Source organism: Neophocaena asiaeorientalis, unplaced genomic scaffold, assembly GCF_003031525.2.
Source record: "Neophocaena asiaeorientalis asiaeorientalis breed wild unplaced genomic scaffold, Neophocaena_asiaeorientalis_V1.1 scaffold177, whole genome shotgun sequence".
NCBI classification, from domain to species: domain Eukaryota; kingdom Metazoa; phylum Chordata; class Mammalia; order Artiodactyla; family Phocoenidae; genus Neophocaena; species Neophocaena asiaeorientalis.
In genome coordinates, this window is record NW_020172779.1 from 15,201,868 (window position 1) to 15,219,192 (window position 17,325).

Below are 17,325 nucleotides of genomic sequence, written 5' to 3' on the forward strand. Positions count from 1 at the left end.
AAGTGTAGGAGATTGTAGGCCATCAGTGTATCAAGGAATTTCCCTTATCATTTCCTCATGGTTGATGTTCTTTATCAATACAGGTAAAAATCTGGATGTATCAAACTAGGTGATAAATCAGATTGAGTTCTCTAAATTCAAATCATGTTTAATTGTTTTACTGTTACTGCATTGAATATAAAAGTATTTTTTTTAATCTATCAGACTGTAGTTCTGGCATAGCTGCATGCCCATCATTTCTTTCTTCCTTCCAAGGAGAGTGGGGCACCTATAGTTTTCAGTGTTAATAGATGATCTTGCCTTCCAGAGAATTTTTTTTTTTTGATCATGGACCCCTTTGAAATCTGATTAAAGTTGGGAACCCCTCTCTCAAGAGAATACTCATACACATCTACACCAAAGTGTTTTTTTCATATAGCCTCAGGGGATCATGGTTTCCTGATCTAGCTGTCAGTCAGGATCTGCCCATGTAAAACAGTTAACACCATGAGCCAGTATAGTAATTCATCTGTAATGGTAATTCCCATTTTAGGTTTCTCACTTCTCTTTGTGTTTTGACAACACACAAGAGTTGATGTTACAGGGAACCAATACAGTATATTCAGTGTGTAGCTAACCTCTTTGGTCAGTATCTGGTTCTTATTGGGTTACAGGTTTAGTTCAGAATCCATAAATCTTGATTCTCTGAACGATCTTGTGTAAATGGGAGGCACCAGTGACAGTGTTAAAATGCTGGTATTAGATGAGGCAATAAAGAGTTACAAGAGTTCAGAGAAGGTGAAAATTATTTTCGTTTTTGTTAATGGTCTTGCTGTACTCTGTTGTTACAGTTGAACTTGACCATTAGAGGATTTTGACCACACTGATTTAGAAAGAGTCCTAAGAAATCAATTGAGAGATTACAGTAGTAGAATTGCATGTACGAGAATTCTGTTAAATTCAGCAAGAATCATTGTAAATGATTCTTCAAATCATTTTGAAGATCCAAATCAGTGTTTCTGAATGCTATTTGTTTCCATTAAACCTAATAAACAATTTAGGGTGGATTATTTTTCTTGCTAAGTTTGCTTAGAGTAAACTGTGTTCTCTGAGATTCAAGTGCAAAAGACATATGAGGGCAAGGTAGGCCCAGAGCAATGGAGGCAGTCCCTTAATTTCTATACAAGTAAATATCATTTAAACAGTGCAAGCATTTCAAAGTGGGATTATAATAGGGAAGACAGTGGCAATTTTATGGTATTTTGCAGTGACACAATAAGGAGTAATAGAGCTCTATGTAGAATTTTGGCGTTGAGGGATCATAGTCCTAGTGAGGTTGCCTTCTCTCCATCTCTTTCTTTGAGCCCTGGAGAGATGCCAACTATGTTTTTATTTTCTTTCTTTCTTCTTATCTCTAATTGTTTTAACTCTGAAACCCCAGTCTCCTACTTTTCAAATCTTTTCCCGCATCATTTATAAATGTTTGGGACTCAGTGTAATCACTATTCTTTACTCTTAACAGCTTTCCATGATTCATTCTTTAAAAAAAAAAAGAAACAAAATATCATGATATCTACCAAATTCAGTAAGAAAAATCTTACATTCCATTCACACGCAGTTATGATAAAACATATTGTGCGTCAAAATAATATTGCTGTCGTTCAAGATCTAGAGGCATTTGTGAATGCATTTGTTTGGAAGTATTTTTTATTCACTGTGTGTATCAAGGCATTATTACTATGGGCCATCTTGAACAAGGAAATCATTTCACTGTATAGAACTATCTGTTAAATTGCCATTTTGTGCATTTTACGTGTATAGCAAAGATGTTGATGTTAGGATTTTTTTCTAAGGTGTAACTGATAACCATATTAAGTACAGACTTTACGGGATTCCCTGTTTGAATGTAATGAATGGAGGGTCATTTCATTAGTTCACTGTTTCAGAGCCCTTTAGTTTGAACCTAGCTAACCAGTCCAGTCTGATGTCCCACTATTCTCCTTTACTCACCTTAACTGCTTACCATGTAGCCTAGCCAAAGGGAACTGTTTCCTTGAAGTGCCCCTCCAATCTCTGATCCTGAGGTCCATGAGGACAGAAACAACAGTCTACTTGTCTGAATCTTCCTTGTCTGGTCGATTGCTTAACTCTGAGTCACATGATGGTTTTAAGTAAATGAACATTGATTGAGTAAATGAGCAATGCTTTCTGTATACACTTTACCTTCGTACCATGTTCATTAGGTCTAAATCCTTAAAGTTCCCCACCAAGACCAACATAATGTCTCCCAAGAACCTTCAGTGAATGCTCCAATTTTCTCTGAACAATTAATTATAGCATCTTATGTCGAATTTTTGAAAAGTCAGCTATACGGCAATGAAAAAAATAAAGTATATTCAAATTACAAAAAAATATATAGTGGCAGAGAGAAATCATCGTCAAAATTAGCATGAAGTTAGTATCCCACTGCTCACTATCTTCAGGAAGAACTAACTAAATTTGTTAGGAAATCTGTTAATGAGAGAATCAACTCTGACAAGAATTTTTGTTTTCTTTTTAGATACCTTTGCTGTATGTTGTCATTAACCTCATGCTATGTCAAAAGCATAATATCTGGGCCCCTACCAAATAATTGTTATTATATGTCCACCTCAATATTCATGGTTTTTCAGAAATAAAAGCTTGATACAAAGGAGAAAAAAAATGTTATATATACTTACCAGTTTACCATGTATGGTATAATTACTTTGATACAGGCCTTATCCCATTTCTCCTATAGGCTTTTTGTGCCATTTAGCTTTGACTTTGAATACTCTTACCATGTGTATCCTTGGACAGTCTTCATCTGTTAAATGGTGACTGTGTTATCTGTACCTTGGATGGTTACCAGGATCTAATGAGATAAGGTATATAAAAATCAGCTGATGCTCAGTAAAGAAAGAACATAGGGCCTGACGGATTTATGACGGTCAATATTCTGCTGCTTCTCTCTCTTCATCTAACACTAAGCTAAGCTCCTTAAAGAGAAGAGTTAATTATGTTTCTTTTTAACCTACCATTTAATTGTGTACATTTAGAATTTGAAGGAACTTATGGAATAAACCTTTAATTTTTTTTCAAAATCAGAAAGATGTGATAATAAACACATAAATTAGAAACTTAGAACTGATAGAACATCTGTTTATAGTAAAGTGGCTAGTGAATGTTGAAAAATAAACTAAAGGACAGCCGTATCTCTAAGCTTCCCTTAATGCTACTGACATTTTTTATGTTTTAAAAACCAAAGCAGCAAAAACAAAGCAACACTGCAAAAGACAAGCATTACAGCGCTGATTCTAAGTGAGTGGAATCGGCATATCCACCTCGGAGTATATTAATCCCCTAGGTTTTCTTGTTTTCATGCTTTTCTTGGACAAAACGTTTCCTTACCCACACCTATTCCCTCAAAAAGTCTTAAGATCTAACATAAGGTTATAATTGGATCGACAGCCTTCTTAGTTCTGAAGAAATGTGCAGATTTTCTTTCTTTAACGTCACTTCTTATTCATGCCGAGCATTCCCTGAGTAGCCAGTGTGTGTCTGTCACTGTGAAGATGCTGGGGGTACAAAGGTGGCCATGACTCAGTCCCCGAAACTCACAGGCCAGAGTAGTTGCTAACATCGTGTTCCTTAGACCTCTACTCTCTCAGGAAATGTTCATAAATACTTTGTGATGAAAGGGTGACATGGTTTGATAATAGTGCAATGTTTATTTCTGTCTTATTGGCAGGACCAAGAAGTCTTTCAGTAAAGAAAACAGTTTATTTAATCCAGTATTTTCCTAGCTTATTTGACCACGGGACCCTTTTCCTGTGTCACACGTATTAATGTCTCAAGGGCTGTAAATGCTCCACAGCACACAGTTCAGGAACGTGCACAGAGATGATTGTGATGAGACGGGTGCAAGTGAGAGCACCAGGGGGCGGGGAGCTGGGGAAGTCTTCACACAAGTGACTACATGTTAAACCAAGTCTTGAATGATGAGCATACAGAGGAAGGGAAGGGCAGCTTAGGTCCAGGCAGAAAGAACAGAAGGTGCCAAAGCACAGACGTTTGACAGCGCCTTGTTGTGTTTGAGGAAACTCCAAACAGTTCAGTTCCTTGGACTGAAGTAAGGAAAGAAGCTATACCAGAGAACAATTCAGGGCCCTGGAGACGCATAAAAAGCCTTGAACAGCATGAGGGATATGTGAAGCAGGTAGTAATCGGTGCCTAGATTTCAAAGTTATGTGAGGTCTGTTGTGCTTTATATTTAAATTTATGTTAACAATATAAATTTACATTTATTCCACAGGGAAAATAAAAAATTGAGATTTATCAAAAACCAGCAAAAGTATGAGATAAACTCTATGGCTGAATCATCTACCATGTGCTGCTGTTGAATTCTGAATGTTATTTAATGTTACTTTTAAAAAACCTTTGAGTCACTGTGAACGTTTAATACAGTACATTAGGAATGAAGAGGCCTATTTTTTTTTTTTTTTGAAGAGACCTTGTTTGTGTTAAAAGTTTCAAGTTAGCTAATTTTTATTTTGGAATTCATCATACGAGAATCAGCACACATGAAGACAGAACAATGTGATGTTATTTTTATATTTTTAAATTGAAGGTTTGAGCTTTCCCTACCGTCATTGATGCCCATTATAAAATATTGAAAGTGTAGAAAAACAGAAAAGAGAAAGTACTTTTTTTTGCCATATAGAGATAAATGTACATGTTGATATTTTTTGCTAGACAAATTTATTTTCTATACTTATAATTCTAGTGAACATAGTACTACTTTTTTACATTTTCCTACATTATAAATCGTTTGTAAGCATTACATTTAAAGTCTATATAATATTCCATTCAGTGGATATACCATTGTTTGTATAGTTATAGACAGTCTTCAGTTTTCTTAATCATATGATTTCTACTTTCTGTTATTATAAATGTTTTGTGTATATAGTTCCAGAATTGGAATTATTTGGTCAAAAAGGAGGGATATGTTTAAGGCACTTGATACATGTTATCAAATTATTTCCCGAGACAGCACAATTTATATTCTAAATTATATAATTTATATTTCCACTGGGAGTGTATCAAACTATTTCATTAGGTCTTAAGAACAATCATTAAAAAGAAAAGACAACGAATAAAGCAACCTTTGTTGGTCAGTAGTTTAAAAATATGGATCCATATTGTTTTGTTTATGGTTGTAATAGTAAGCAGTATTTCAGTTAATACTTTGTACAAACAAATGTAAGAATTTTCTTTTGATATGAAGGCTCTTTTTATTTTTGAGGTATCCATCACGAATTGAAAAAATCGACTATGAGGAGGGCAAGATGTTGGTCCATTTTGAGCGCTGGAGTCATCGTTATGATGAGTGGATTTACTGGGATAGCAATAGGTTGAGACCCCTTGAGAGACCTGCATTAAGAAAAGAAGGGCTAAAAGACGAGGAAGACTTCTTTGTAAGTAGCAAGCTTTTCTGTTTGCCAGATATGTAATGATGTATTTTTAAAAGGAATTCTGTTAAATTTTACAAAAGCTTGTTTTTTATTAAGGAAGTGCTTATTTATTATACATGGTATTGATCTTAAAAGTTGTTTAAAATAGGATTTTAAAGCCGGAGAAGAAGTTCTGGCTCGTTGGACAGACTGTCGCTATTACCCTGCCAAGATTGAGGCGATTAACAAAGAAGGTATGTGTTTGGAATGATCTGAGAATTAAAATGGGATTTATAGTAAAATTTAACTATATTTCTAATTTTAATTAATGTATGAAATTGTTACATATAGCTGTTGCGTCTCTTTGTTTTATACTTTACCTAATGAATCTTCTAATAATACTCTTTTTTAGGGGCATTCAATATGTTATGTATTGTATAGAATAAGATACATAATATACTGCCTAAATAGACTGTTTAAATTAATAGAGGTAAATAGATGCTTAAAATTTTTCAGCTGACAGGCTTATATTATATGCATTTTATTTCTACTTCTCTGTTTCCAGTTTGTTGGCTAAGTTATTTTATGAAGATCTCAACCTGAGTGCTAAAGATATAGGAAAATTCAAATCAGTTCAACTTGGAAGTGAAACAGCACAGTTTTCTGAGGAAAGAGTATAGAACTTATCAATTTGAGGATTTCCTTTATTGCAGTTTTCTCCCTGCTCTTTTTTTCTTGATTTCTGTAGATAATTGAGAATTAAATAGCCTTTTGTGGTATCTAATATTACTACTGAGCAAAAGTTACTGAACTTATCAGAAATGTTGAAAGTACCACAGAAATCAGGTGTGTTAGTGTGGCATAAAATGAGAGAACCTGTTGGACAGGTAATGAATTTTAAAAATTGTAGATTAATTTAGAAAGGCATTAAATTATTATTGGAAATATACTTAAATATTTTATTTTTTAAATTTCTTGTTTAAAATCTCATTTAAAACAGTCGTGAAATACTTGTAAGTATATTTTCCAAAATACATTAGTTTTCTATTAGTTATTTCTTAAACTCGACCACTCATTCATTCTTTTTACTAGAGAAACACATTGAGGGAATTCCCAGGTGGTCCAGTGGTTAGGACTCAGCACTTTCACTGCCGAGGGCCTGGGTTCAATCCCTGGTCGGGGAACTAAGATCCCACAAGCCACATGGCATGGCCGAAAAAAAGAAAAAAACACATTGAGTGATAACTTCTTTGCAAGAAGGGCATTTAACCTAAGTAAGGGGATACTTACTTTAAACTGTATCTTGAAAGCCACACAAGTTATCTAGAAAAGGACGGATGAAAAGGTTTTTCTGTCAGAAGAAATGGTGTCTGCAAAAGAATAGTATAAAGGCATGCCATTTTTAAGGAACTGCAAATCTTTGATGTGACTGGAATGAAGGATTCCTTTAAAGGTTGTAGAATAGCAGAAGAGGTGGGAGAGAGAAGCAAGGATTGGCATATGAAGTATCTTGTAGTCTTCCTAAAGAATTTGAATTTTACTCGGAGGTGATGGGAACCATGGAAGGGATTTAAGCTGAGAATTTAAACTAACAAAAAATGAGAAAAATTGAGGTAAGAGAAGATAGAAGAGGAAAACATTTAAAAAGACATATATTTAAAAATGTTAGGTGTAAAAAAGTAAATCATAGTTGTCTAGCTAGAAATGATAATGTAACTTTACAAAAGCCAAGGTCCAATTTATTGGTTTACCTAATTGAAATAACAAATATGGCTATGAGTTTATTACTGGTCACCTGAGGGACATCTCAGTTATTAAGTTTGCAGGTTACTTCTTTTCTAGTGGGGCCTTTAAATCACTGTTCACTTAAACTTCTGGAGAGCTGTGTTATGGAGCTCTTATTCCCGTGTCATAACTCACACTGGCTCCCCAAGTGTCTAGTCCAGAGCCCAGCACAGAGTAGGCAGTCAGTAACAATTTTTGGAAGGAAAAGAAGTATTGAATCAGTTTTGTAGGTTAATAGAATCTACCCAAAATGGAACAAAGCAAAGCAAAATTAAACAATGCTCTCTCTTATCATTAGGAGAGATTTCTTTAAATGTGTGAGCTTTGGGACCTTTCTTCCATGCTTAAAGCTTCTTTTACAAGTCTATGCATACACACATACAACATACACAAAAACAAACCACCTTCATTTTTTATTCTATCCTGTTTGTTCATGGGCAAGTTATATAGAAATTTAAGCTTACATCAGTGGAAGAGTGATGTTACTGATTGCAGCCTCTGCCATTTCAGCAGTAGTTTTGAGTAAGCCCTTAGTGAAATATTGGCAGATATAACTTGTTTTTAGAAAAGTTCCATGGGAAGTATTAATTTGGTCATTTTTCTGTATGTCCCACATGGTGAATGAGCCTCCCCCGCTGCCTGCCACTATCCCCCCGCCCCCCCCCAAAAAAAAAAAAAAAAAAAAGACTTCTTTAAACCTGCCACTGTCCCCCCCCCCCCCCTGAAAAAAAAAAAAAGAAAGAAAAAGGAAGCCCTCAAAGAGTTTTCTGTTCACTACAAAAGCTAAACAAAACTAACAAATGTGAACATTTAGGTATATGTAGTATGTCTTAGAGAAGTTGAAGAGAAGGGGCAAATCAGTGTAGATTGGAGTGGTCAGGGAAGTTTTCATATTATGGGTGGGATTTGAAGAGCTGATCCTTGAAGAGTGGGCTGGAGTTAGGAAGGAGGACAGCATCACAGCAGCTGAAGCAGTGTGAGCAACGGCAGGGAGGGATGAATGCACGGTCTGCGTAGTGAAGAGCCTGCTGCTGTCGGCAGTGCCCTGTGGAGGAGAGGAGGACAGGGGCAAGCATGTTGGGGTGTAAGGGGTTCGTGTGGTTTGGCATTCTCACAGTCTTTCCAGATTCTTCACATTCTTGCTATTCAGTTCATCAGTTGTTTTCATAACTTGGGTTTAGATCTTTATATCTGTGATTTGTACATTATGCTAATTATAGAAAGATATGAAATCAATGGTGTTATTCAAATTACAAAGAAAAGAAAAATCCTTGTGCGTAGATTTATTGGCTTTGGCGCCAATTGTTTATACCTCTTTCGTAAAGGTCAAGTATCTGTTTACTTAAAGTGGCACTCTGCCCTCATTTGTATAGGAAATGATAGAAAAACATTGGAATTTCCATAAGTATAAAATCTACGTAACTGATATATTTTCTGATAGTACTGTAAAAGACTTGAAAGCATGGAGTCTGTAACAAAAAGTGAATATGCTTTGAAATAGCCATGTAAACAGGATATTGAGTCCTAAAAGCAGAATGGTTCAGTGGGAAAGACAGGGGAATCAGGGTTTTTAGTTAACGGCTGTGCTGCTGCCTAGCTGTCATTGGATGCAGCATTTCGCCTCCCTGGAAGTCAGTGTTCTTATCTGCACAGGAAGACTGCTATGCAGATGATATGTATATTTTCTAGCTGAAAAGCCTGTGAATCTATAATTCTTGTTTGCCAGTTAATTAATCTTGCAAAGGAATAATCCTTTCCTGAGAAAATGATTTTTTCCCTCTAGCAGATCTTTCTCTCCATTATTTAGAAGCTTTCAAAGAGAGCAAATGATGATTCTTAGAAATATTATACATTTTTATAATTAATGATTTTATTTTCTTCAGGTATAATGTACCTGATATGTTACTTAAACATATACTTAAATTGTTATAAATTTAAAAATCTTCCAGTAAAAATCAAAATTACATGCAACTAACTTATCAAGATTTAATTAGTGTACTTTATAAGGGAAGTCAAAGTTACTTTTACAGGGGAAGAGACAATAAACTCAGTAAACTTGGTGGGGTCCTTAGGAGGGGTGTGTGTTTGCAGTTATTGCAATCATAGGGTGTTTATTTCTGTCAGGGCATTACTTGTTCTATATCATGTGTTGCTGTGAGGTTGAATTATATTTTCTAATGATGCTGACTCGCTCCTATTTCAGGAACTTTCACAGTTCAGTTTTATGATGGAGTTATTCGTTGTTTAAAGAGAATGCACATTAAAGCCATGCCCGAGGATGCTAAGGGGCAGGTAAGAGTGTTCAGCATTCCTAGCTACCCACAGGGATGTTTTCTTGAATGGTGACTGATCAAAATATATATATACGGACATATATATATTTTAAAGTGAACTAATTGTAGGATTATGTGCTGATAGCCCCAAATAGCAGCAAGAAAGAGAAGCTTAGAATGTAAAATAAATTATACACTTGATTTTTGCTTCTTTGGCTTTAGACCTGCTAAAGTTATAGGTCACTAGTTTCTGTTCCAGGTGAAATCCCAGCATCCACTAAGCTGGTGTTGTCCTATCGACCCAGCTGGATCGTGTAACCAGTCTATGGGAAGTGAGGTAAGTGCCTTTTTTTAATTTTGTTTTGTTTTTCCTGGTATATAGTATCATTTAGAAAGTTAATTTTTAATATAAAATTTTATATTGAGTTTCTTATCTTCTTCTTTTCTTCTATAAATCATAGTTGTTAATCTTCTTTCAAAAGGCGCTTACCTGACACTCTGTAGGCTGTTTCAGGTAGGGCTTTCTGAGTTATATGTTGTAAGCAGTGTATTACATGTTTTGTCACTGCTCAAAGCAAGAATGAACGGTAAGCATTTGAAGGAGAATCTGGGATGAAGTTAAACCCATAATTCCATTATGGTTGATTATGTTTCCTGAAATACTGGAAAGAAAAGGTGCCGGTAGAAATTTAAAATATTTTCTTTTATGTTCTGCTGTTATTTGGGATTTTCAGCACCTGGACCTACAATTAATTTTAAGAAATTGAAAGTGATCTATAAAAATGTCTAATATGGAAATATGCTACATATTTATTGCATACCATGCAGTAAAAAATATCATCCTGAACTGTATTGAAATCACATGGTCAGTTCCAGTCAAGTGTATATATTTAGTAGTCTAGAACGTAGACTATCACAGTTAAAAAAATTATTTTTGATGTTTTCTGAGAAGTGCGTGAGTGTTTTAAGTGATGTGGTTTTCAAAAATATAATTTCGAAATCATCAGCTAGCAGAGTTTTTTTTTTCCCCCAATTAATGTGGAAATGCCATTTAAAATGGAAATGCTTTTGATCGTGAAATTGCTTTGTGTCTTCTTACTTGTATGTATAAATAAAATGTTCTCTTAAGCATTCAGTGGTGTGATTCCTTGGTTACTGCATGGAAAGATTGATTTAAACATTGGGAAGTTAGTACCTGTTTAATTAAAATTCTCAATTTTTTTTTGCTTTAAAACTATTATTTTGTCATTCTAGTCATTCAAATGTTTATGAGATGGCACTAACCTTGAAACTTTATTTTTTCCAAAGAGACATTGAGCCAGTTTGGTTCGTGGTAAAATAATAAGTTGTAAAAATTAATTTTTTGGTTGTATTGGATGTTTATTTTTAATTAGTTTCTAGTCACACCATGATGTATTTAACATTAAAATCAATGTCAAGTACAAACTCGAGAAGAAAATATTAGTAGTATATTTCCTTTAATTTTACATTTTCTTCATAATTTTTAATTATGAGCATATTCAAAACATTTGTAGAATTGTTTTTTATAAAATATTCTTATTTTTTGAATGTCTTAATAAACCAGGTGTTGTTTGGGCCATGCTAAGAGAATCCCACTTTGCATATTATCATCTGAATTTTGAGTCCTTTGAGAATTCCTTTATAAAACTATACAGTAAAATTTCTTTTATTAAACCAGCAAAGGATAAGGAATCAAATAAATGCAGTGTGGAAATGTTCTTCTTTAAACTTTCTGTAGCTTCTTCTCACCTATTTTTCTTCTTGAGAGTGAGCTGATATAAAATTTACACTGTAACTCACTAGTGTTAAAGATTGGCTCATAAGATCCTTTGCCATTTTTAGAACATTTTTTGTATACATTGTTTTATTGGATTCTTATAGCAAATCCTTTGACGTAGGTATAGCTGATATTTCTATTTCACAGTTGAGGAATTCAGAATTTAGAAAATGACTTACCTAAAATTTCACTCAGCCATAGTGTGCAGAGTGACTGAACTCATATCTGATTTCATTATAGTGTTCATTATAGTGCAGTGCTCTGTGTTATCTACAGGAAACTTTGAAGCATATCTTTAGTTCTCATTCATGGAAGGATCACACCAGTTATTTATTTATTTAAAAGATTTTTTTGACGTGGACCATTTTTAAAGTGTTTATTGAATTTGTTACAATAGTGCCTCTGTTTTATGTTTTGGTTTTTTTGGCCCCGAGGCATGTGGGATCTTAGCTCCCGACCAGGGATCAAACCCACACCCCCTGCATTGGAAGGCAAAGGCTTAACCACTGGATCTCCAGAGTCCCTACACAAGTTCTTTTTGATAGTGAATCTTTCCAGTTAAAAAATGGAAGAACAAAATAATGGGAGAATTCTTTAATCACGCAACTGCAGCGATTCCCTGATTAACAAGTCATGTGATCAAGAACTGTTTTATCTAATTTCACTTTTAAAGAGTACAGCATGAATCTCTTTCTTCTAGTTTTCTCTTTATTGGAGAGAGAAAACAACTGGGCTTGGAATTTATCCCCGGCATCTTTTAGCATTTCTCTTAACAACTTAAAGTTTTCCTTGCAATGTGGAACCCAGAATTAAATGCCCTGTTCTTAATAAGACTGCAAACATACGATCTCTGCTGAATTATCACTTTCCTTTGCTTGCCTGTTGTACTTACTCCTGTTTTTCTTTCTGCTTTGTTGATGGCACTCTATAAGTTGTTTTCATTGGTGTTGCTTTTTTCCTTCTACTTAAATGTTAGTCTCAAGGCTCAACTTAGCCATGATACTTAAGTCACCCAGATTGCTCCTTGACCTTAAACCCCTCTTTCTTATTAGTGTACACTTTGCCACCCCTTTGTTTAATGGTTTTCCTTTTGCTTGGAGTGTCCATTTCTTGTTCTTTGCCTTTTTCCCTAGCAAATTCCTACTTTAGGGTTCAAATCATTTATCATTTTCCCTGAAGCCTTCCACTAGTCTTTCTCTTCAGGCAAAATTTTGTTGTTCTCCTGTAATATTTTGTTTATTCTCTACTGTCTCTCCTGTCACATTGTCTTATAGTTACTTTTATTTGCCTGTCAGTTCGTTATGGGCAGGACTAAAAAAGGAGGTGGTTCTAAGTAAAACTTGGATTGGACAATACTGGTGCATCTGGTGTTCTTTGGTTTTACAAACTAGAGATATAAATTTTATTTCACGGGGCTTCCCTGGTGGCACAGTGGTTGAGAGTCTGCCTGCCGATGCAGGGGACACGGGTTCGTGTTCCGGTCTGGGAAGATCCCACGTGCCCTGGAGCGGCTGGGCCTGTGAGCCGTGGCTGCTGAGCCTGCGCGTCCAGAGCCTGTGCTCCGTGGCAGGAGAGGCCACAACAGTGAGAGGCTCGCGGACCCCAAAAAAAAAAAAAAAAAAAAAAATTATTTCACAACTTTGTCATAATTCATTTTCTAATAAGACATGCATTGGGGATGTAGTTTAAAATACGGGGAAATCTGGATATTGAGTGTCTTCCAGGCAGGAGCAAAGATGTGGTCACTCCAGGCCAGTGGGTTCCTGGGGTTTTCATCTAGCATCTTTTATTAGCTTAGCATGTTTCCTGGTATATGTAATAGGGTATCCAATAGAAAATTGGTGAATGAATGTGTTAGGTGGAACATCGCATGATGTTTTCAGTTCATTTCAGTCATGGGGGAGAGAGAGACAGATTTTGTATGTTTGCTTTTAATGGCTTATTGTCTCTACCATATATTTTCAAGACTGAGGAGTCATCAACTTGAATTGCTTAATGGCCTATGTTTGTTCATGTAACCCATGAATTAAATGCATTTGATGTTGTGAAATTGTTTTTAGTTGCTTGGACTAAGAATTTAACGTATTACACATTTTGGTTGAGTCTGAATCAGTGGTCTATTTGATAGCTTAGTGGCATCAGTCATCAGTTGAAGATTAACTCTGTAGAGATATTATAAATATTTGTTTTAAAAGACTCTTTTTGACTGTGAAAATTTACATGTTAGTACCACTTCTTTACATCTTTCCATCATTATTACAATAAGTGTTTTTAGTTAAAAGTAAAACAGTAAAAATTATTTAGCCACAAACTAAAAAAATTATCACAGGAAATATAAATATTTGCATCTCAGAAGAATGGTAACTAATACAGATTCAGGAAATTGTAGAGGGAGGGAAATTAAACTGGAGTCTGACAGTGTGTACTTTACCTTGGTCAAGTCAAGTAGCTCTTTTTTTTTTTTTTTTTATTAGTAATATTAAGCTGTTGTGATAAATAGGTATCCAAACTTTAAAAGCTTTAAAAAATAATAAAATCATATGTTGATTTCTATGAAATTGACCTTACCTTGGGTGATACATTCTTCCTAATAAGGAATAGTAATTTGCTCAGTGGTAATACAGTCGTCCCTCATTATCTGCAGGAGATTGGTTCCAGGACCCTCATGGATACCAAAGTCTGTAGATGCTCAAGTCCCTTTTATAAAATGACACAATATTGCATATAACCTATTCACATGCTCCCAAATCATCTCTCTAGATTACTTACAATACCTAATACAAGGTAAAAGCTATGTAAATACAGTGTAAATGCTATGTAAATGGTTGCCAGAGCATGGAAAATTCAAGTTTTGCTTTTTGGAACTTTCTGGAATTCTTTTTCCCAACTATTTTTGATCCGCAGTTGGTTGAATACACGCCTGCAGAACCCAAGGATAGGGCGGGCTGACTGTATGTTTCTTTTAATCTTTGCAGAATTACAACATAAGCTTTTTTTTCTTATTACTTTTATGATCTGTTGCATTATAGAGAAGAAACATAATTCAACGTTTAAACCCTAAAGTTACCAAGGTAGAATGTCATGTAATATTCCACATTTGTCATAGGTTTTCTTATATTTTAGATTTTATTCCATCAAAAGAGTCTTTGATATTGAATATTTTCCCATTTTATGTAAGATCGTGTAACCGATTAGATCGTTAAATTTGATAATCTACCATGTTGATGATCTACCTTGTAAATGTAGTTAATTTGATTTTTATATTTGTGTGCATGTGAGTGAAAATAGCTTTGAAAATGTGATACATGTTTTTATTCATTAGTATCCTTAAATTTTAGTTAATTTTTAATGCTTCACATGTTTTGTGTTTTTCCTTTGGAGGATTGGATAGCTTTAGTCAAAGCAGCTGCTGCAGCTGCAGCCAAGAATAAAACAGGGAGCAAACCTCGGACTAGCGCTAACAGCAACAAAGATAAAGAGAAAGACGAGAGAAAATGGTTTAAAGTACCTTCAAAGAAGGAAGAAACTTCAGCTTCTATAGCCACACCAGAAGTTGAGAAGAAGGAAGATCTGCCCACATCTAGTGAAACATTTGGTACAAAATACGTTCTTACATTCATTCCCTATGGCAGTGGTAAACTCACATAGTGAATAAGTCAAATCCTTTGGCTGCCTGTAATTTGAACATGTATCGAAATTATTAGGATTTTTTCCCTAGCATAATATGATGGTTAAGTTTTTTAGCATCTTACAGATCTGAAGATTAATGGCCTAATATGGGTGCTTGATAATGGTTACCCTCAGTATTCTTGAATAGAAATGCATTGAGAATTTGATTTGTAACTTCTACCAAGTAGGTTTTGGGATTTCTTTTGTGTGGGTTTTTTTGTTTGTTTGTTTTGTTTTCTTTAGCCTTTAAAATGTTTCTGCATGCATTTCAATATATAATACAGAAAAAGCAGTAAGTCATTCCTTTCCTAAAGCATAACTGCTTAGTAGTGTTTTTATTTCTAATATATTGGTCTAGAGAGATTTGTGTTTTTTAAAGTTGTGTCAAGCACTAGATTGAAAAAATTAAGTGCAGATCTTTTGTATTATTTTGCTATTTTAAAAATATTCATGTGTTTTAACTTTGGATTCTAGATAAACTCTCATATATATATTCTATTAAAAGTAGGACTTCATGTAGAGAACGTTCCAAAGATGGTCTTTCCACAGCCAGAGAGCACATTATCAAACAAGAGGAAAAATAATCAAGGCAACTCATTTCAGGCAAAGAGAGCTCGACTTAACAAGATTACTGGTAAACTACAATGATTCTTTTTGGGGGGAAATGGAGGGTTTGATTTTATGGTAGTTTGTTTTTAATAAAGGAAAATGTATCTATTGGTTTAGTGAAGCTAACTGGCTAATGAGAAGGACAGTTGCTTTGTTTTTCAAGGTCATCCCTTTCAACACCAGGGGCTTTTTCTGTTGGAAATGTGAAAAGTATCACATATTTTCTACCTACCTCACAGGGATGTTGTGAGGATCCATAGGATCAAATGTTACAAAATTCCATAGTTTTAAAATCACCTGCATGGCAGGAGTAGTTTCTCTAAGAATTGAATTATACGCTTTTGTCAACTTGTGATGACATAATGTCTGAGGTTCTAAATATTACACATTCTTACTCTTGACTGGTCTCATTAAAGATGGTACCATATATGGTTGGGAAGATGAATACTGAATTAAATTCAGCTCCCAAATTTGTTATGCCCAATGTAAAAGTACTTCTATACGTTTTAAAAATTTCTATTCTTATCTTCAGGTTGGTCTCTAGAATTTGGACTTATTTCTCTATGCCTTGTTGTTATTAGGAAGTAGAATACTAGAATGATGAAAAGCACTGGAAATTCTAGCCTGGTTAGTGTTTACAGAAGAAGGGACCAGTCATACTAAGACCCACAGTTCCATTCAGCCTAATGATTCTAATCTTTAAAAGAAACTGTGAATATATTTAATTTTTCTGAGTATATGTTATAAAAGGGGAGGTAAAATATTTTAATTAATATTCAGTCATATGCTCTTATTTTAAGGACAAATGAATTTTTGTGCCTTTGGCCTAATAAAGCTATGTAAATCTTTGTTGACATTCTTTTAAATAACTTGAAAAAGCATGGTTTCATTGTCAGACCCAAGAATAAATGTAAATTAAACATTTTGACCATTTTCTAAAGAGTGTAAGCCCACTGAAAGATGACTTTGCAGCTGAGGGTTCTTTAGAGCCACTGTTTTATTACAATATTCATCTAAGTAATTATAATTGGTTTCAACAAGTGAGAATATTTAGTCTTTCCATTGTTAATATTATTTTTGTGCCTTTCTCTGATAAAGGATATATTTGGCCCCAGGACAGGAAATATTTCAAATCAATTTACCCATTCCCATTCCACCTTTTCCTTAGAAACTATTAGCTTTGGAGAAAGCCAAAATGTTATCTTAGTGATTATTATGATGGCAACTTGAGACTTCCGTTTTGACTTAGAATAATGGAACTCCGAGCTCTGTACTCTGGAATAGTACTTCTAACTGCTGTGATACCAAGATTGAAACAGCCTTATTGGGGGAGCCAAGATCAAGGAAGATGGAAGTGACACTGACGCTACAACTGCCAGTTTCCCAGCATCATGGTTTTTCCTACAATCTGGATAATCTGATTTTAGTTTCAGTCAGTATACTCTTACATGTGTCTTACTGAGAAGTTCAAGCTCACCATTTAAAGAAGTAAGAAAACAGCTCAATCCACAATGATGCAGTATTTCCGCTTGGCCTTGAAAAGACAGTAGTGGGGGGGAAACCATTTTACCATGTACCTCAAGGAAGTTCTAATACTGGTTGCTTTAGTAACACCCTGTGCCTTCTGTGGAGGGACTTTGTCTTCACTTCCTCTTGGGAATCTCAAATCAACAAGTAATAGTTTGGGCAACAGTAGAAAGGCATAAGATTTTATGAATGTGAAACTGTTATGATCTTTTCC

The 17,325-nt window shown here is 34.8% G+C and overlaps 1 protein-coding gene across 4 annotated transcripts in view; it reads left to right on the top strand.

Annotated features, from left to right (window-relative positions):
• The window catches only part of PHF20L1 (PHD finger protein 20 like 1), an 81,564-nt gene that overhangs the window by 12,550 nt on the left and 51,689 nt on the right, over window positions 1-17,325 (top strand). For 3 of the 4 annotated variants that reach the window (XR_003002707.1, XM_024741022.1, XM_024741021.1), the window contains exons 3-8: window positions 5,303-5,474; window positions 5,620-5,704; window positions 9,439-9,527; window positions 9,768-9,845; window positions 14,688-14,901; window positions 15,484-15,609. Coding sequence is in view for 3 of the 4 variants with exons in the window: in XM_024741022.1 (XP_024596790.1) it covers window positions 5,303-5,474; window positions 5,620-5,704; window positions 9,439-9,527; window positions 9,768-9,845; window positions 14,688-14,901; window positions 15,484-15,609 (764 nt within the window). In the remaining variant the exon portion in view is untranslated. The remainder of the gene's footprint in view (window positions 1-5,302; window positions 5,475-5,619; window positions 5,705-9,438; window positions 9,528-9,767; window positions 9,846-14,687; window positions 14,902-15,483; window positions 15,610-17,325) is intronic. The other variant, XM_024741023.1, reaches the window with a different exon arrangement.